Source organism: Triturus cristatus, chromosome 9 (assembly GCF_964204655.1).
Source record: "Triturus cristatus chromosome 9, aTriCri1.1, whole genome shotgun sequence".
Taxonomy (NCBI): Eukaryota; Metazoa; Chordata; class Amphibia; order Caudata; family Salamandridae; genus Triturus; species Triturus cristatus.
In genome coordinates, this window is record NC_140592.1 from 1,279,956,893 (window position 1) to 1,279,977,047 (window position 20,155).

The window sequence follows — 20,155 nt, forward strand, 5'->3', positions numbered from 1 at the left end:
AGGGGAGAGACCACTGCCTGCTCCGGGGTGGAAGAGAGCCGAAGGTGCCTGGCTGCAGGGGTGTGAGACCCCCAGGAGAGACCTCAGGGCCAGCCATGGGTGAGTAGGGGTGGAGGGGTGAGACCCTTGGCGGGAGGGGAGAGATCACGGACTGCTCCGGGGTGGAAGAGAGCCGAAGGTGCCTGGCTGCAGGGGTGCGAGACCCCCAGGAGAGAGCCCTGGGCGCGCCATGGGTGGGTAGGGGTGGAGGGGTGAGAGCCCCTGGGGGAGACCACCTGGGGAAGGTACTGGGCAGAGAGACGTTGCCTGCTCCGGGGTGGAAGAGAGCCGAAGGTGCCTGGCTGCAGGGGTGCGAGACCCCCAGGAGAGAGCTCAGTGGCAGCCATGAGTGAGTAGCGGTGGAGGGGTGAGACCCCTGGCGGGAGGGGAGAGACCACAGCCTGCTCCGGGGTGGAAGAGAGCCGAAGGTGCCTGGCTGCAGGGGTGCGAGACCCCCAGGAGAGACCTCAGGGCCAGCCATGGGTGAGTAGGGGTGGAGGGGTGAGAGCACCTGGGGGCTACATGGGGAGAAGAATCACAGGATAGACACCCTTAGGAGATACCCCACGAACAGACATGGGTGATCATGCAGGGGTGAGAGACCCGAGGGACAGACATGGGTGAGCAGGGGCGGAGGGGGGGGACCTTTGAGGGGAGACCATCAGGGTGAGTAGGGGCGAGAGCCCAGAGAGAGCCGCCGCCAGGGGTGAGTGTGGGGGGGGGGGGTGATAGCTCTGAAGGGCGAGGCAAACAGAGACTGCTGGGGGAGGCCGAGGAGGCCTGGGGGGGGGGGGGCGGGGGCGGGGGAGAGACCCACAGGAGTCCCTGAGAAGGGCCTGGGAGTGGAGTTACGCGGCCTGGTGACGAGACCCCCGGGGGACGCCGTGGGGGAGTGAAGATACGGTGGTGTAGGGTGCGGGCTGCGGAAGGGAACCCTAGAGCCTGCTTTCAGTGGGTAAAGAATCCCCCCCCCCCCCCCACCCATAAGACTCGCCTGGTGCAGCCGATCTCCGACACAACCAGCGGACTGACCCCGCTCCTGTCTCTCCTGTGTGCCCCCCCCCCCCGTCTCTCCTGTGTGCCCCAACCTCAGGGTCAAGGCCCCATTCGAGAGCCCCCTCCCACCCCGTGGCACGGTCTGCGCCCCCACCATGGAGGGTGGGGGCGATCCATGGAGGGCGGGGGCCATACATGGAGGGTGGGGGCGATCCATGGGGGGCGGGAGCCATCCATGGAGGGTGGGGGCGATCCATGGGGGGTGGGGGCGCAGGACTCACCGAGAGTCCCTCCCAGACAAAGACGGAAATGGGAACATAAATCTATTTGTTTTCGTTGAAAGCCTTGTCTGTGCAGCTCAAGGCGAGCGCTGCCCGATCAGGAAATTCAGCTTTCAGACCCTCTACAAACGTGGCATGACGTCAGCCGTACCCCCACCCCATACCGACCCCCCCCCCCCCCCCCCAGGCCTGAGGCACCGCGGAGCCGCGGTCACCTCTTCTTTACTCGTCAACCCTAATGTAGCGCTTAACCTGTTCGCAGAGGGCGCCCCACTCTGTCAGTCCGTGAACCCCAGTAAACCCTGACTCACCCCAGACCCCCGGGCGGTGGGGGTCGGGGACACCTTATCCGTAACCATCTATTTTATATGCGAAAGGGGAGAGCGCTGCCCCTCGAGGTGCCTCTGGGAGATGTGCATTTTCTCTCTTCTTGCACTTGTCCCGCTGATATGTACTTTCGTTCCAGGATTGCCTTCAGGCGCTATATTGATTGCATCTAAGCACTAACTATATCGCTCACTCGTGCTGTAAGCTCTGCCCGTCGTTGTTGCAGCTAAACGCCATGTGAATCATCCATTCATCTGTTGCCTCTAAGCGCTATCTCTGCCACCCAGCTCCACGTGGCCTAACATTACCTCTGAACTCTTCATTGCTCGGCGCCCAGTAGCCACTTCTCGAATTCATTCTCATCACTAGGTGCCTAGTGTCCTCATGCATCGCTTCTAGGCACTGTGTGCACACATGAATCCCTGCACTGCCTTTAAGCGCTTTGTCAATCTCACCAGTTCCTGCATTGCTTCTAAGCATGCGTGTATTAGACATTCCCTGCATTGCTTCTAAGCACTGTGTCTGTTAGAGATTCCTGCATTGCTTCTAAGCACTGTGTCTGCTAGAGATTGCTTCTAAGCACCGTGTCTGTTAGAGATTCCTGCATTGCTTCTAAGCACTGTGTCTGTTAGAGATTCCTGCATTGCTTCTAAGCACCGTGTCTGTTAGAGATTCCTGCATTGCTTCTAAGCACTGTGTCTGTTAGAGATTGCTTCTAAGCACCGTGTCTGTTAGAGATTCCTGCATTGCTTCCAAGCACTGTGTCTGTTAGAGATTCCTGCATTGCTTCTAAGCACCGTGTCTGTTAGATATCCCTGCACAACGCCTCGTTGGGGGTAGTAAGCGCTATATAAATGCAATTGCCTCTAAAGACTGTGTCTATTAGAGATTCCTGCATTACTTCTAAGCACTGTGTCTATTAGAGACCCCTGCATTGTTTCTAAGCACTGTGTCTGTTAGAGACCCTGCATTGTTTCTAAGCACTGTGTCTATTAGAGACCCCTGCATTGTTTCTAAGCACTGTGTCTGTTAGAGACCCCTGCATTGCTTCTAAACACTGTGTCTGTTAGAGCCCCTGCATTGTTTCTAAGCACTGTGTCTGTTAGAGACCCTGCATTGTTTCTAAGCACTGTGTCTATTAGAGACCACTGCATTGTTTCTAAGCACTGTGTCTATTAGAGACCCCTGCATTGTTTCTAAGCACTGTGTCTGTTAGAGACCCCTGCATTGCTTCTAAACACTATGTCTGTTAGATATCCCTGCACAACGCCTCGTTGGGGGTAGTAAGCGCTATTTAAATGCAATTGCCTCTAAAGACTGTGTCTATTAGAGGTTCCTGCATTACTTCTAAGCACTGTGTCTAATAGATATCCCTGCATTGTTTTTATGCACTGTGTTTATTAGATACCCCTGCATTGCTTCCAAACAGTGTCTATTGAATATCCCTGCATTGCTTCTAAGCACTGTGTCTTTTAGAGATTCCTGCATTGCTTCTTAGCACTGTGTCTATTAGAGACCCCTGTATTGTTTCTAAGCACTGTGTCTATTAGAGATCCCTGCATTGCTTCTAAGCACTGTGTGTGTTAGCTATCCATGCATTGCTTCTAAGCACTGTGTCTATTAGAGACCCCTGCATTGCTTCTAAGCACTGTGTCTTTTAGAGACCCCTGCATTGCTTCTAAGCACTGTGTCTATTAGAGATCCCTGCATTATCCCTGCATTGCTTCTAAGCACTGTGTCTTTTAGAGACCCCTGCATTGCTTCTAAGCACTGTGTCTATTAGAGACCCCTGCATTGCTTCTAAGCACTGTGTCCATTGGAGACCCCTGCATTGCTTCTAAGCACTGTGTCCATTGGAGACCCCTGCATTGCTTCTAAGCACTGTGTCTAGTGGCTCGGCCTGCATCCCCACACCCGGTGCTGGGGACTCTCATTGCCACATTCTCTCTCGACTGAGGGCGGCTTTCTTCCCCTTCCTTGGCTTCTTGGCTCTAAAAATCTTTTAAAGATCTTGCGCTGTCAGCGCTATGTTTATTCATCACCTCTGAGAACGGTGCAGTTTTTTTGTGTTGTTTTTTTTTGGGGGGGGGGGTGATTTATAAAATGTTTACAGTTGCATGATTTACACCTTCGGGGGAAGAGGACTGCTGAATAAATGATGTAAACGCGAAAAAAAGAAAACAGTCAACCGCGCAAGTTACATGTACAGGAAAAATAAAGAATGACACGAAAACAGTATTAAAAATCCAAAGTGGGGGAGCGGAGAGGCGGGGGCGCCCCGGGTCTCGGCACCGGACGGTACCGGGTCCGCGGCGGCCCAGGGTACGGCAACGAAAATGGGTCATTTTAAGGGTTTCTGGAGGTCGAGGCAGCCGGGTGGCACAATCCTGTGGGAGTCTCCGGCCTTCCTGGGCACCCCGAAGCCAACTCCGGACCCATCAAGGTGGCTCCTGGAGCCGCAGCAGCCCGACTCTTGGCGCAAAGAAAGGCGCCCGTGCGCCCAGAGGACCGCGCACAGCGCCTCGCTCTGCGCGCCAAAGTGAAACCGAAACCGATGTACGAAGGGCTCTGGGAGACGCCCGTGAGAGTGGTTTAACTGGCAGTGGAAGGCACCGGCCTCACCGCCCCCGAGGGGGGCTGAGGCCTGGACAGAGACCCTTTGGCGGGGGCTAAGAGCCAGGGAGAGGGTGGCACCGGCCCCACCGCCACCGAGGGGGCCGAACCCTGGACAGAGCCCTGTGTAGTGATTGGGAACACTAGACTGTATCCAGCCGGATACTACACCCTGGACAGAGCCCCTCCGACGGGGGCTGAGAGCCAGGGAGGGGGCGGCACCAGGCGCTCACATGAACGGGTCAATGAAACTCTTCGCGGCGCTGGAAGAGGCCGTGGTCGGGGGTCTGAAGGAGCAGAGACGCGCAGCGCCCTGTAAAACACCCCAAAAATAAACGCCACGAGATTAAATATTAAAGCAATTATTGGGCCGGTGAGGCGAATACATTGAGATTTTTTTTTTAAAAAATATGTGTTTTTTGTGGGCTTTAACTCTACCCGAGCTGGGCTTCAGGCCGCCGCGGCAGAAGGACGCATTCCTGTTATTTTCCCGAATGTGTTTGGGTTCCCGAGGCGCCTCCCGGGTCCGGAGAGCTCGTGAGCTCACACGTGCGAGGCCTCTTAGCTGCACATGGACCACACATGTTTTAAGCATCTCCACGGGGTGCACATAGGTGCCATGTGCTGGGGGTGGGGGCCCCTTGCTGAGCCCAGGGCCCCAAGGAGACAATGAGTAAATTAGGGAAAAGATTCGATGCCAGAGGCCCCCACGGGGCAATCCTCAGTGTAGATGCTCTGCGCCGCATCTAGGCACTATACGAACCTCTCGGCTACGCATTGCCTTTAATCGCTGTATACAGAAGACAGCTTGGAGTTATGTCTAAGCGCTATATACATACGGGGCCTCTAAGAGCGCTATCCATCGACCCTGTAAACCTTTGTTCTAAGCACTACATATACCACATACTACCACTGCATTACCACTAAGTGCTACGTATACTGCCTACTCTTCAACTTCTTCTAGGCGCTGTACATATCACCTGCTAATCAGTTGCTTCTAAGTGCTGCATACACTGCCCACTCTAAAATTACCTTTCAGCTTTGTATATGTCTCGCGTCCTATGTTATGTGTAGACTCACTATACGTCACCCATTACTATGCTGCCTCGAGGCGCTATACGTGCTGCTCTATAGACTTGTGACCCCCTCTTGACTTGAAGATCCGGAATGCGACCGCATATATAACCAATTATCATATTGCCTCGAGGCGCTATATGTTCTGCTCTCTCTGCTGCTGACCCCTCCCTCACCTTGAAGCTCCAGATTTCGCCTTTATATTTCACCCATTCTGGCACTGCCTCAAGACGCTATGCGCTCTGCCCTCTCCACCCTCTGACACCTCTCTCTTCTCGCCCTACAGGTCCAGAGTGTATATTTCGCCCATTCTCGCTCTGCCTCGAGGCCCTATGCGCTCTGCCCTCTCCACCCTCTGATACCTCTCTCCTCTCGCCCGACAGGTCCAGAGTGTATATTTCGCCCCTTCTCGCTCTCCCTCGAGGCGCTATGCGCTCTGCCCTCTCCGACCCCTCTCGCCCTACAGGTCCAGAGTGTATATTTCGCCCCTTCTCGCTCTGCCTCGAGGCGCTATGCGCTCTGCCCTCTCCGACCCCTCTCTCTACTTGCCTTACTCGTCCAGGGTGTATATTTCGCCCTTACTCGCTCTGCCTCGAGGCGCTATGCGCCCTGCCCTCCCCACCCTCTGACACCTCTCTCCTCTCGCCCTACAGGTCCAGAATGTATATTTCGGCCCTTCTCGCTCTGCCTCGAGGCGCTATGCGCTCTGCCCTCTCCACCCTCTGATAACTCTTTCCTCTTGCCTTACTGGTCCAGAGTGTATATTTCGCACCTTCTCGCTCTGCCTCGAGGCGCTATGCGCTCTGCCCTCTCCGACCCCTTTCTCTACTTGCCTTACTCGTCCAGGGTGTATATGTTGCCCTTTCTCGCTCTGCCTCGAGGCGCTATGCGCTCTGCCCTCCCCACCCTCTGACACCTCTCTCCTCTCGCCCTACAGGTCCAGAATGTATATTTCGCCCCTTCTCGCTCTGCCTCGAGGCGCTATGCGCTCTGCCCTCTCCATCCTCTGACACCTCTCTCCTCTCGCCTGACAGGTCCAGAGTGTATATTGCGCCCCTTCTCGCTCTCCCTCGAGGCGCTATGCGCTCTGCCCTCTCCACCCTCTGACACCTCTCTCCTCTCGCCCTACAGGTCCAGAGTGTATATTTCGCCCCTTCTCGCTCTGCCTCGAGGCGCTATGCGCTCTGCCCTCTCCGACCCCTCTCTCTACTTGCCTTACTCGTCCAGGGTGCATATTTCGCCCTTTCTCGCTCTGCCTCGAGGCGCTATGCGCTCTGCCCTCCCCACCCTCTGACACCTCTCTCCTCTCGCCCTACGGGTCCAGAATGTATATTTCGCCCCTTCTCGCTCTGCCTCGAGGCGCTATGCGCTCTGCCCTCTCCATCCTCTGACACCTCTCTCCTCTCGCCCGACAGGTCCAGAGTGTATATTTCGCCTCTTCTCGCTCTCCCTCGAGGCGCTATGCGCTCTGCCCTCTCCACCCTCTGATAACTCTCTCCTCTTGCCTTACTGGTCCAGAGTGTATATTTCGCACCTTCTCGCTCTGCCTCGAGGCGCTATGCGCTCTGCCCTCTCCGACCCCTCTCTCTACTTGCCTTACTCGTCCAGGGTGCATATTTCGCCCTTTCTCGCTCTGCCTCGAGGCGCTATGCGCTCTGCCCTCCCCACCCTCTGACACCTCTCTCCTCTCGCCCTACGGGTCCAGAATGTATATTTCGCCCCTTCTCGCTCTGCCTCGAGGCGCTATGCGCTCTGCCCTCTCCATCCTCTGACACTTCTCTCCTCTCGCCCGACAGGTCCAGAGTGTATATTTCGCCTCTTCTCGCTCTCCCTCGAGGCGCTATGCGCTCTGCCCTCTCCACCCTCTGACACCTCTCTCTTCTCGCCCTACAGGTCCAGAGTGTATATTTCGCCCCTTCTCGCTCTGCCTCGAGGCGCTATGCGCTCTGCCCTCTCCACCCTCTGACACCTCTCTCCTCTCGCCCTACAGGTCCAGAGTGTATATTTCGCCTCTTCTCGCTCTCCCTCGAGGCGCTATGCGCTCTGCCCTCTCCACCCTCTGACACCTCTCTGCTCTCGCCCGACAGGTCCAGAGTGTATATTTCGCCCATTCTCGCTCTGCCTCGAGGCGCTATGCGCTCTGCCCTCTCCACCCTCTGACACCTCTCTCCTCTCGCCCGACAGGTCCAGAGTGTATAATTCGCTCCTTCTCGCTCTCCCTCGAGGCACTATGCGCTCTGCCCTCTCTAACAGCTCTCTCCTCTTGCCTTGCAGAGCCCGCCTTCGGGGAGGTGAACCAGCTGGGCGGGGTGTTCGTGAACGGGAGACCCCTGCCCAACGCCATTCGCCTGCGGATCGTGGAGCTGGCCCAGCTGGGCATCCGACCCTGTGACATCAGTCGCCAGCTGCGGGTGTCCCACGGCTGCGTCAGCAAGATCCTGGCGCGCTACAACGAGACGGGCTCCATCCTGCCCGGGGCTATCGGGGGCAGCAAGCCCCGGGTCACCACCCCCACCGTGGTGAAGCACATCCGCTCCTACAAGCAGCGGGACCCCGGCATCTTCGCCTGGGAGATCCGGGACCGACTCCTGGCCGACGGGGTCTGCGACAAGTATAACGTGCCCTCGGTTAGCTCCATCAGCCGCATCCTGCGCAACAAGATCGGCGCTCTGTCCCAGCAGTGCCTGCAAATGGATGGGCACGGCAAGCCGCCGCACCCCGCGCCGCCGCCGGGCCTCTCCTACAACCACCTGTACTCCTACCCCGGCGCCATCGCCGCCGCAGCCAAGGGGGCCGGCCACCATGGCATGCACTCCATGCCCGGAAGCATGGCGGTGCCCAGGGCCTGGCCCTCCTCGCACTCCGTCACCGACATCCTGGGCATCCGCTCCATCACAGAGCAAGGTAAGGCGGGGCTGGGCACAGGCTGGGAGGACGAGGGCACTGGGGCGTGAGGTGGGCGTGGGAGGGCACCGCCCCGAGAGGGCAGACAACCCATCACCTATGGTCCTGTCCAGCACGGGTGGATACAGGACTGCAGAGACGGCACGGCCCATGACACGCACGGGAGGGCAGGGATGACACCGCCCGCGGCCCATGACACGCACGGGAGGTCAGGGGCGGGCAGAAAGGTCACCATCCATGGCTCTGACTGGCACGGGCGGGCACCCGCTGCACCATAATGTAGTGTCGAGGAGTCTTCAAGTCTTTCCTAAGAGGACACACGGTCCGGGGGGAGGAGGGGGTGCTAATTCCCACGTAATGCACAGAGCCTCTTGTTAAGAAATCTCTTAGATTCATATGTTGATAAAAATATGACCCTTAACCACCAGATCTCTCTGATGTGATGCACGTGGTATATGTGGTGTCTGTGGTATATATGATGTATGTGGTATATGCGGTGTCTGTTGTGTAAGCAGTGTATGTGTTATATGCGGTGTATGTGGTATATGCGGTGTATATGTGTTATATTTGATGTGTGTTAGAAATGGTGTATGTGGTGAATGTGGTATATGTAGTATCTGTGGTATAGGTGGTGTTTGTGGTATATGTGATGTATGTGGTTTCTGTGGTATACGTGGTATATCTGGAGTATGTGTGGTATATGTGATATGTGGTGTATGTGGTATATGCGGCGTCTGTGATGAATGTGGTATATGTAGTGTTTGTGGTACATGTATTGTATGTGGTTTATGTGGTGTAAGGAGTCTTGGGGTGCAGTCTAGGACAGGGTTCAAGATGTCTTGGGGTGCAGGCTAGGACAGGGTTCAAGGAGTCTTGGGGTGCAGGCTAGGGCAGGGTTCAAGGAGCCTTGGGGTGCAGGTTAGGTCAGTGTTCAGGGAGTCTTGGGGTGCAGGCTAGGACAGGGTTCGAGGAGTCTTGGGGTGCAGGTTAGGACAGGGTTCAGGGAGTCTTGGGGTGCAGGCTACGACGTGGTTCAAGGAGTCTTGGGGTGCAGGTTAGGTCAGGGTTCAGGGAGTCTTGGGGTGCAGGCTAGGACAGTGGTCAGGGAGTCTTGGGGTGCAGGTTAGGACAGACTAGGACAGGGTTCGAGGAGTCTTGGGGTGCAGGTTAGGACAGGGTTCGAGGAGTCTTGGGGTGCAGACTAGGACAGGGTTCGAGGAGTCTTGGGGTGCAGGTTAGGTCTGGGGTGCAGGTTAGGACAGGGTTCAATGAGTCTTGGGGTGCAGGTTAGGACCGGGTTCAGGGAGTCTTGGGGGCAGGTTAGGTCAGGGTTCGGGGAGTCTCGGGGTGCAAGTTAGGACAGGGTTCGAGGAGTCTTGGGGTGCAGACTAGGACAGGGTTCGAGGAGTCTTGGGGTGCAGGTTAGGTCTTGGGGTGCAGGTTAGGACAGGGTTCGAGGAGTCTTGGGGTGCAGGTTAGGACCGGGTTCAGGGAGTCTTGGGGGCAGGTTAGGTCAGGGTTCGGGGAGTCTCGGGGTGCAAGTTAGGACAGGGTTCGAGGAGTCTTGGGGTGCAGACTAGGACAGGGTTCGAGGAGTCTTGGGGTGCAGGTTAGGTCTTGGGGTGCAGGTTAGGACAGGGTTCGAGGAGTCTTGGGGTGTAGGTTAGGTTTTGGGTGCATGTTATGACAGGGTTCAAGGAGTCTCGGGGTGCAAGCTAGGGCAGGGTTCACGTTGCCCAGGCGAAAAGCCTTATACAACTCGGCAGCTGCCTTGTCCTGAAGCCGGGGAGAGGTGGAGATGTCCTCGGGTCGGTGGAAGGTAGAGGTGTCCTCCGGTCGGGGGTAGGGAAAGGTGTGCTCGGGTAGGGGATAGGTAGAGGTGTCCTCAGGTAGGTGTGCTTAGGTCGTGGGTAGGTAAAGGTGTGCTTAGGTAGGGGGTAGGTAAAGGTGTGCTTAGGTAGGGGGTAGGTAGAGGTGTCCTCAGGTAGGGGGTAGGTGGAGGTGTGCTTAGGTCGTGGGTAGGTAAAGGTGTGCTTAGGTAGGGGGTAGGTAGAGGTGTCCTCAGGTAGGGGGTAGGTGGAGGTGTGCTTAGGTAGGGGGTAGGTAGAGGTGTCCTCAGGTAGGGGGTAGGTAGAGGTCTCCTCAGGTAGGGGGTAGGGGGAGGTGTGCTTAGGTCGTGGGTAGGTAAAGGTGTGCTTAGGTAGGGGGTAGGTAGAGGTGTCCTCAGGTAGGGGGTAGGTAGAGGTGTGCTTAGGTCGGAGGCTGTAGATAGAGGTGTCCTCAGGTAGGGGGTAGGTGGAGGTGTCCTCGGGTCAGGATTCGGTAGAGGTGTCCTCAGGTGGATGCAGGGAGAGGTGACCTGAGGTCGGGGGTAGGTGGAGGTGTCCTCGGGTCGGGAGTAGGTAAAGGTGTGCTTAGGTCGGGGGTAGGTAGAGGTGGCCTCAGGTAGGGGGTAGGTAGAGGTGTCCTCAGGTAGGGGGTAGATAGAGGTCTCCTCAGGTAGGGGGTAGGTGGAGGTGTGCTTAGGTCGTGGGTAGGTAAAGGTGTGCTTAGGTCGGAGGCTGTAGATTGAGGTGTCCTCAGGTAGGGGGTAGGTGGAGGTGTCCTCAGGTCGGGGGTTGGTAGAGGTGTGTTTAGGTCGGGGGTAGGTAGAGGTGTCCTCAGGTAGGGGGTAGGTGGAGGTGTGCTTAGGTCGGAGGCTGTAGATAGAGGTGTCCTCAGGTAGGGGGTAGGTGGAGGTGTCCTCGGGTCAGGATTCGGTAGAGGTGTCCTCAGGTGGGTGCAGGGAGAGGTGACCTGAGGTCGGGGGCAGGTAAAGGTGTGCTCAGGCGAGGGGAACGCCCTTATTGGGTAAACTCTGTGCTAAGGTGAAGGAGTTTACAGTGACGCCAGGCCCCCCAAGGAAGATGCATCCCTGTCTGTACAAGTGACCCTGCCCCACCACATACGTATCTTTACATGTGACCCTGGTCGCACCAGGGACGCGCCCCCCGCCCTTACAAGTGACCCAGGGCGTCTGTGGGCGCGCCCCTCCTCTTCACAAGTGACCCTGGCCATGCCAGAGAGACGCATCTCCGTGTTCACAAGTGACCCAGGACGCGTTCCCCCCCCCCCCCCCCTTACAAGTGACCCGGGCCCACCACGGACGCGTCCCTTGTCCACTTCAAGCCTGCGTAGAGCGCTTGGAGCCAGATGCGCCGACAGTCTTTCCTGGTGAGTCTCGGCGCTAGGTTCAGGACCGCGTGCAGGGGTGCAGGGCTTGGTTTGGGGGTGCCTGTCAGAAGAAGAGCTGGGTGCTCTAGTCTGGGTAGAGCTGGTTGTCTACCCAGGTGTAGGGACACGTCTGGGCAGATGCTATCAGGGCAGAGTCCGGGGACAGAGAGGAAAGGACCCGCGAGCTGTGGATGAAATGAGTGTCGCGTGAGCTCACTCGAGTCCCGCGTGACACTAGTAATCAGTCAATGATAATATAACCACTATAAACGAATGAATCACACTCCGTGTCTGGCAGACACAATGTTCGCATGGGGGGGATTAAACGCCGATAAACCATAAATGATATTGAATCTATGCGCACAGGTTGAGGGGAGCGTTCAAAGTCGGAGGAGAGGAGTGGATGTCACAGATTGGGGGGGCGGGGTTGAGCTGCAGGGAATCTAGGGTGGTATAGTAGGGATCTGAGGGGGGGGGGGGTTTACTCGGATGTTCAGACCTCCGATGAGGCCGCTCGGGCTCTGGGGGTGCATCACAGACGACCACCAGGAAGAAAAGGACCCCCGCCACCATCCTCCCTCAGCCCCCCCCCCCGGGGGGCATGGCACAGTGAAAGCCTTCTGGTGTTGTAGAGGGTCCCAAATTGAGATTCCTCTCACCCCCGCCCCCCTGCAAGCTGGGCTTTATACTGGACACTCCAGGCCTAGCGCGGCTTCAGCTCTGAGCTCCCCCCCCCCCCCTCCGCCGCAGTTGGCTGAATACAGAGGCCCCCACAAATGAGAGTGGGGGGGGCTCCCGTCCGAGACCCCCGCCCCCCAGCCTCGCAATCAGCCCCGCTCTCAGACAGGAAGTTCACAGAGGACATAATTGGACCAATTCTAGTGTTTTCATTCCGCCCCCCCCCCCCCCCCCCAACCCCGCAGATCTGTAACTGCTCCTTCCGCCTCCGAGACAAATTGTTTTCCTTCGCGGGTTAAACATGTGTTTCCGCCCGAGAGGCCTTTGCACGGTCCGATTCAATGTGCACAGCCGTGGCTGGGTGCACGGGCTGTGTGTGGGCCTGTGGGGGGGGGGGGGGCAGGGGGGCTGTAGACGTGTGTGCAGTCACAGCGGGCATGTCTGTGCGTGTATGTGTGCGTGTGTGTATGCTGACTGTGTGTGTATGCTGACTGTGTGTGTATGCTGACTGTGTGTGTATGCTGACTGTGTGTGTGTACTGTGTGTGTATACTGACTGTGTGTGTGTACTGTGTGTGTGTATACTGACTGTGTGTGTGTACTGTGTGTGTGTATACTGACTGTGTGTGTTTGTGTGTATACTGTATGTGTTTGTGTGTATACTGACTGTGTGTGTGTGTATACTGACTGTGTGTGTATGCTGACTGTGTGTGTGTACTGTGTGTGTATACTGACTGTGTGTGTGTACTGTGTGTGTATACTGACTGTGTGTGTGTACTGTGTGTGTGTATACTGACTGTGTGTGTATACTGACTGTGTTTGTGTGTATACTGACTTTGTGTGTGTGTATACTGACTGTGTGTGTTTGTGTGTGTACTGTATGTGTTTGTGTGTGTAGAGCCCGGACCCCCCCAGGGTAACCCACGCCCCAATCTGATGTAAACCCACAATCAGCTAGTCAGTCCAAGAGTGTGGGTAAAGCGACCATGTTTAATCAATCAAAACAACAATAAACATGACAAGTAAAACATTATTTAACTTTCAAATTTAAAATTCACTTATTCACACTTTTAATATTTACAAGCGTTCTCAATGGTCATAATCACCGTTATGCAATATCTGAGCACTCCAGCACCAAGGGGCCTTCTGGCTCGCATCCCCTATCTGAGAACCACGCAAGGCGCAACCCACCTGCGTCCTGGAGCGGTGAGCCCCCAGCCCTCGGTCCCATCCTTGAGCGGTGAGCCCCCAGCCCTCGGTCCCATCCTTGAGCGGTGAGCCCCCAGCCCTCGGTCCCATCCTTGAGCGGTGAGCCCCCAGCCCTCGGTCCCATCCTTGAGCGGTGAGCCCCCAGCCCTCGGTCCCATCCTTGAGCGGTGAGCCCCCAGCCCTCGGTCCTTGTCCGTCTATTTCCGGGGGGCCCACCCCTCTACCACCAGGCTACCAAGGAGGCTCGTGTGACCTGTCGCCCTGCCCTCTCCAGCCGGTGGCCCCATTCTCCCTGCGGAGAGCTTACCGTCTCTCCCCTCAGTGCTGGCCTCAGGAGTATGCCAGCGGGCCTCCCGTTACCCTGAAAGTCACTGTTCTGTGGCCTCTTTTCCGCCAAACCCCCTCCTAACCTATCCCCAAACCATTTATCTGAGGGACGGGGGGTCTGGTCCAGGCAGGAGTAAAGCAGGAAAAAGAGGAAGAGCGGAGGTGAGTGTGGGGCCTAAATAGCCCCACCCTGGCTCCACCCCTCTCGAACTCAACCTAGACCGGACACCCGTCACAGGTGACCCGGAAGTACTACCACCGGCCAGTAGCCAATCAGGCTACTGGCCCGACTCTGGGGGTGTGGCGCGGGTACGGGGGGCCGAGCCCTAAGTGCGCGCTCGCTAAGGGTCGCGCTTGTCATACTGACTGTATGTGTGTGTATGCTGACTGTGTGTGTATACTGTATGTGTGTGTATGCTGACTGTGTGTGTATACTGTGTGTGTGTGTATGCTGACTGTGTGTGTATGCTGACGTGTGTGTGTATACTGACTGTGTGTGTATACTGACTGTGTGCGTGTATACCGACTGTGTGTGTGTATACTGACTGTGTGTGCATGCTGACTGTGTGTGTATACTGACTGTGTGTGCGTGTGTGCTGTCTGTGTTTACTGACTGTGTGTGTGTGTGTTTACTGACTGTGTGTGTATGCTGACGTGTGTGTGTATACTGACTGTGTGTGTATACTGACTGTGTGCGTGTATACCGACTGTGTGTGTGTATACTGACTGTGTGTGCATGCTGACTGTGTGTGTTAGCTGACTGTGTGTGCGTGTGTGCTGTCTGTGTTTACTGACTGTGTGTGTTTGTGTGTGTACTGTATGTTTGTGTGTATACTGACTGTGTGTGGGTAAACTGACTTTGTGTGTATACTGACTGTGTGTGTGTACTGTGTGCGTGTGTTTGTATATACTGACTGAGTGTGTGTATGCATACTGACTGCATGCGTGTATATGACTGTGTGTGTATATACTGACTGTGTATACAATCACAGTAGGCATGTCTGTGCGTGTTTGTATGCTGTGTGTGCATTATGTACGTGTGTGTGTGTGTAGCCACGGTGGGCATGTGTCTGCAAGTGCATACATTCACAGTGCGTGTATATATGTACACATATACATGAATATATGCATGTTTACTTACTAACGATGTACACGACATATTTATAACTATTGATACTATGTGCTTATGTTGATGTATGTGTGTGTGTGTATGTTGATTGACAGTATACATATACATCCGTGGACTGGCTGCATATATTCACAGCATAGGGTTGTGGACTTATAGTCACAGTACACGCATACATGCTAATACCCCCCCCCCCCCCCCCGACAGGAGACTCCCGATTTTTAAAGCAAAACATGGCTTTACTTTCTGTTTCTGCCGCCCGAAATTACCTCTGATTCCATAGAAGGCAATGGCGAAAACACATTCTTCAGAGAATTTTGTTTAAAAATCGCCCTCCTTCCTCTTCCAAAACAAACACGTGTGTGCATTTATTTAGTGTGTGTGTGTGTGTGTGTAATCACAGAATGTTTAATTGTTTTGCAATTGCTCACGTGACAGAAAGGCACTTCATAGCACAATTACCTATGGGGAGACAGTTTTTATAATGGTCAGTCAGGCACTTCCGGGTCAAATGGGGGCCTGGCTCTGGGTGGAAGCTTTAACCTTGTAGCAGGTAGGACTGAGTTCAGCCGGGCCCTCTCCATTGTTTGGCGGCGCAGGGTGAGATCAGTGAGGGAGAGGGTCGTGGTGAGTCCTGCAGAGGGAGAGATCGTAGTGAGTCCTTAGCATCATGGTGAGTCCTGTGGCCGTGAGAGGGTCGTGGTGAGTCCTGCAGAGGGAGAGATCGTAGTGAGTCCTGTGCATCGTGGTGAGTCCTGTGGCGGTGAGAGGAACGTGGTGAGTCCTGTGTTGGGAGAGGGTCGTGGTGAGTCCTGGTGGTGGGAGAGGGTCGTGGTGAGTCCTGTGGTGGGAGAGGGTCGTGGTGGTTCGTGTGGTGGGAGAGGGTCGTGGTGAGTCCTGCAGAGGGAGAGATCGTGGTGAGTCCTGTGTTGGGAGAGGGTCGTGGTGGTTCCTGTGGTGGGAGAAGGCCATGGTGAGTCCTGGTGGTGGGGGAGGATCGTGGTGAGTCCTAGTGGCGGAAGAGGATCGTGGTCAGTCCTGGGGTGGGAGAGGGTCGTGGTGGTTCCTGTGGTGGGAGAGGGTCGTGGTGAGTCCTGTGGTGGGAGAGGGTCGTGGTGGTTCGTGTGGTGGGAGAGGGTCGTGGTGAGTCCTGCAGAGGGAGAGATCGTAGTGAGTCCTGTGCATCATGGTGAGTCCTGTGGCGGTGAGAGGGTCGTGGTGAGTCCTGTGGTGGAAGAGGAACATGGTGAGTCCTGTGGTGGGAGAGGGTCGTGGTGAGTCCTGCAGAGGGAGAGATCGTAGTGAGTCCTGTGCATCGTGGTGAGTCCTGTGGCGGTGAGAGGAACGTGGTGAGTCCTGTGTTGGGAGAGGGTCGTGGTGGTTCCTGTGGTGGGAGAGGGTCGTGGTGAGTCCTGCAGAGGGAGAGATCGTGGTGAGTCCTGTGGTGGGAGAGGGTCGTGGTGAGTCCTGCAGAGGGAGAGATCGTGGTGAGTCCTGTGCATCGTGGTGAGTCCTGTGGCTGTGAGAGGGTCCTGGTGAGTCCTGCGGTGGGAGAGGAACGTGGTGAGAACTGTGGTGGGAGAGGGTCGTGGTGAGTCCTGGTGGTGGGAGAGGAACGTGGTGAGTCCTGTGGTGGGAGAGGGTCGTGGTGAGTCCTGGTGGTGGGAGATGGTCGTGGTGGGAGAAGGTCGTGGTGAGTCCTGTGGTGGGAGAGGATCATGGTGAGTCCTGGTGGTGGGAGAGGAACGTGGTGAGTCCTGTGGTGGGAGAGGGTCGTGGTGAGTCCTGGTGGTGGAAGAGGATCGTGGTGAGTCCTGTGGTGGGAGAGGAGCGTGGTGAGTCCTGGTGGTGAGAGATAGTTGTGGTGAGTCCTGGTGGTGAAATAGGGTCGTGGTGAGTCCTGGTGGTGGGAGACGGTGGTGGTGAGTCCTGGTGGTGGAAGAGGATCGTGGTGAGTCCTGTGGTGTGAGAGGGCCATGGTGAGTCCTGGTGGTGGGAGAGGGTCGTGATGAGTCCTAGTGGTGGGAGAGGGTCGTGGTGAGTCCTGTGGTGGGAGAGGGCCATGATGAGTCCTGTGGTGGGAGAGGGTCGTGATGAGACCTGTGGTGGGAGAGGGTCGTGATGAGCCCTAGTGGTGGGAGAGGGTCGCGGTGGTTCCTGTGGTGGGAGAGGGCCATGGTGAGTCCTGGTGGTGGGAGAGGATCGTGGTGAGTCCTGTAGTGGGAGAGGGCCATGGCAAGTCCTGCAGAGGGAGAGATCGTGGTGAGTCCTGTGCATCGTGGTGAGTCCTGTGGCTGTGAGAGGGTCCTGGTGAGTCCTGCGGTGGGAGAGGAACGTGGTGAGAACTGTGGTGGGAGAGGGTCGTGGTGAGTCCTGGTGGTGGGAGAGGAACGTGGTGAGTCCTGTGGTGGGAGAGGGTCGTGGTGAGTCCTGGTGGTGGGAGATGGTCGTGGTGGGAGAAGGTCGTGGTGAGTCCTGTGGTGGGAGAGGATCATGGTGAGTCCTGGTGGTGGGAGAGGAACGTGGTGAGTCCTGTGGTGGGAGAGGGTCGTGGTGAGTCCTGGTGGTGGAAGAGGATCGTGGTGAGTCCTGTGGTGGGAGAGGAGCGTGGTGAGTCCTGGTGGTGAGAGATAGTTGTGGTGAGTCCTGGTGGTGAAATAGGGTCGTGGTGAGTCCTGGTGGTGGGAGACGGTGGTGGTGAGTCCTGGTGGTGGAAGAGGATCGTGGTGAGTCCTGTGGTGTGAGAGGGCCATGGTGAGTCCTGGTGGTGGGAGAGGGTCGTGATGAGTCCTAGTGGTGGGAGAGGGTCGTGGTGAGTCCTGTGGTGGGAGAGGGCCATGATGAGTCCTGTGGTGGGAGAGGGTCGTGATGAGACCTGTGGTGGGAGAGGGTCGTGATGAGCCCTAGTGGTGGGAGAGGGTCGCGGTGGTTCCTGTGGTGGGAGAGGGCCATGGTGAGTCCTGGTGGTGGGAGAGGATCGTGGTGAGTCCTGTAGTGGGAGAGGGCCATGGCGAGTCCTGGTGGTGGGAGAAGTGATGGTGAGTCCTGGTGCTGGGAGAGGATCGTGGTGAGTCCTGTGGCGGTGAGAGGGTCGTGGTGAGTCCTGGTGGTGGGAGAGGAACATGGTGAGTCCTGGTGGTGGGAGAGGGTCGTGGTGAGTCCTGGTGGTGGAAGAGGATTGTGGTGAGTCCTGGGGTGGGAGAGGGTCGTGGTGGTTCCTGTGGTGGGAGAGGATCGTGGTGAGTCCTGTGGTGGGAGAGGATCGTGGGGAGTCCAGTGGTGGGAGAGGGCCGTGATGAGTCCTGGTGGTGGGAGAGGGTTGTGGTGAGTCCTGTGGTGGGAGAGGGCCATGGTGAGTCCTGGTGGTGGGAGAGGGTCGTGGTGAGTCCTGTGGTGGGAGAGGGTCGTGGTGGTTCCTGTGGTGGGAGAAGGCCATGGTGAGTCCTGGTGGTGGGGGAGGATCGTGGTGAGTCCTGGTGGCGGAAGAGGATCGTGGTCAGTCCTGGGGTGGGAGAGGGTTGTGGTGGTTCCTGTGGTGGGAGAGGGTCGTGGTGAGTCCTGGTGGTGAAAGAGGATCGCGGTGAGTCCTGGGGTGGGAGAGGGTCACGGTGAGTCCTGGTGGTGAGAGATGGTTGTGGTGAGTCCTGGTGGTGAGAGAGGGTCATGGTGAGTCCAGTGGTGGGAGAGGATCGTGGTGAGTCCTGGTGGTGGGAGAGGGTCGTGGTGAGTCCTGTGGGGAGTGTGGGGGGGGCGTGGGAGATGGTCTTGGAGAGTCCTGTGGCGGGGAGAGGATTGTGGTGTCTTCTAACTCAGCAATGGTAATAAATAGCAAAATATATATATATTGTTGCGATCAAGCCCAGTAGTTGGGTGAATTGCGTTATCTGCCGTGCCAGTCATTGCTTGTAAATAAAAAGAAGGATATGCCTGCACGCACACTGGAGTCCGTTTTCCTTCCTTCGGCTGAGCTGCAGTCGCTGGGAATCTGATGATCTGTGTATATATATATATATTTTTTTTTTTAAACAAGCTAAAGGATATCTCATGGAACAATGATCTAATTCTAGTAACTCTTGATATAGAATCGCTCTACACTAGTATTGAGCATTCATGTGGAATTAATGCAATCGAATATTTTTTAAGCTCTAGGCCATGTGAATATTTCATGCACAACAAAATGCTGTTATCCTTAATTACCTGGTGTCTGAATAACATATCCGGTCGCTCGTCATTTTAAAGAAGTTCACAACAAAGATATCAATTGCCTATCTTATTTTGTAATTGACTCAGTTTTAGCTTCACGCAGAGGAGGAAATCGAGAAAAAATACTTAGACAGCGGGAGACGAAATACATTTTAGAACTTGACAGTAAATTTCCTAACGGTCTGAATAATACAGAAGACATGCATACTTTTTTATAATTTTAACTGGGCTCAGTTTTAATATGCATGATAGTATAAGACCCAACTAGGATATTACAGATACATAACACTATATCTATTTTCACAGATTTATGTGAAGACATGGTTATTGTATCAGCATGTTCATTAAACCGCTGTCAGTACTTGAATTTTCTTCACCAAATATTTGCCCAATCTGCTTCAACACATTTTTTAAAACATTTTTTTCTTAATTAGAATTTTTTGGGGAATAGGCTTTAGAGATGAATTTGCACTAGACACTTTAATTCATAAGTAACATCAATAGCATTTAGGCAACTATGTATGTCAACAGGAAAATCTTAAACACTCAGCCGGTGCACTCAATATATGTAATTTAATTTATATGCAGAATTGAGCATGTATTATTGCATTTTTTGCACAGCAATCCTGCATTCAAGCGGTAATTTGCACATTTCAAAAATTTGCACGTGGTATAGCGTATTTTGCACATGCGTAATTTGCACATTTAAGTCGCGTATTTTTTGCACACATGCTGAATGTTGCTAAATAATAATATGTATGGCAAATGTGATCTGCATATATTTGGGCGCAAAATGACAATTCGCAAATTGATGGTGTATTAACACTGGAGATTTACAGCGTATTTTGCACATGCGTAATTTGCACATTCATGTCGCGCATGTTCTGCACATATGCTGAATATTGCTAAATAATAAAGTGTATGGCAAATGTGATATGCATACATTAGGGCGCTAGATGCCAATGTGTAAATTCACTGGAGATTTTGACATGAATTGATATTATGCATTATAACATAGAGAGAAAAAAAGCCTACGCTGGTAGTATTTTGTTACTTTCCATTATCACGTGGTGTAAATGCAAAAAAAGAAGACAAAAAGAGAGTATATATGTTTGAATTGTACCGCTGTTTCGCTATGTGATCAAGGGCACTGGATGCCCGAAACG

At 55.1% G+C, this 20,155-nt stretch overlaps 1 protein-coding gene across 2 annotated transcripts in view; it reads left to right on the forward strand.

Annotated features, from left to right (window-relative positions):
* The first annotated feature begins 425 nt into the window (after nt 1-425).
* The window catches only part of PAX9 (paired box 9), a 244,732-nt gene continuing 225,002 nt past the window's right edge, over nt 426-20,155 (forward strand). For both annotated transcript variants that reach the window (XM_085628106.1, XM_085628107.1), the window contains exons 1-2: nt 426-522; nt 7,605-8,234. In XM_085628106.1, the coding sequence (XP_085484232.1) occupies nt 519-522; nt 7,605-8,234 (634 nt within the window). In that variant the 5' untranslated portion in view covers nt 426-518. The remainder of the gene's footprint in view (nt 523-7,604; nt 8,235-20,155) is intronic.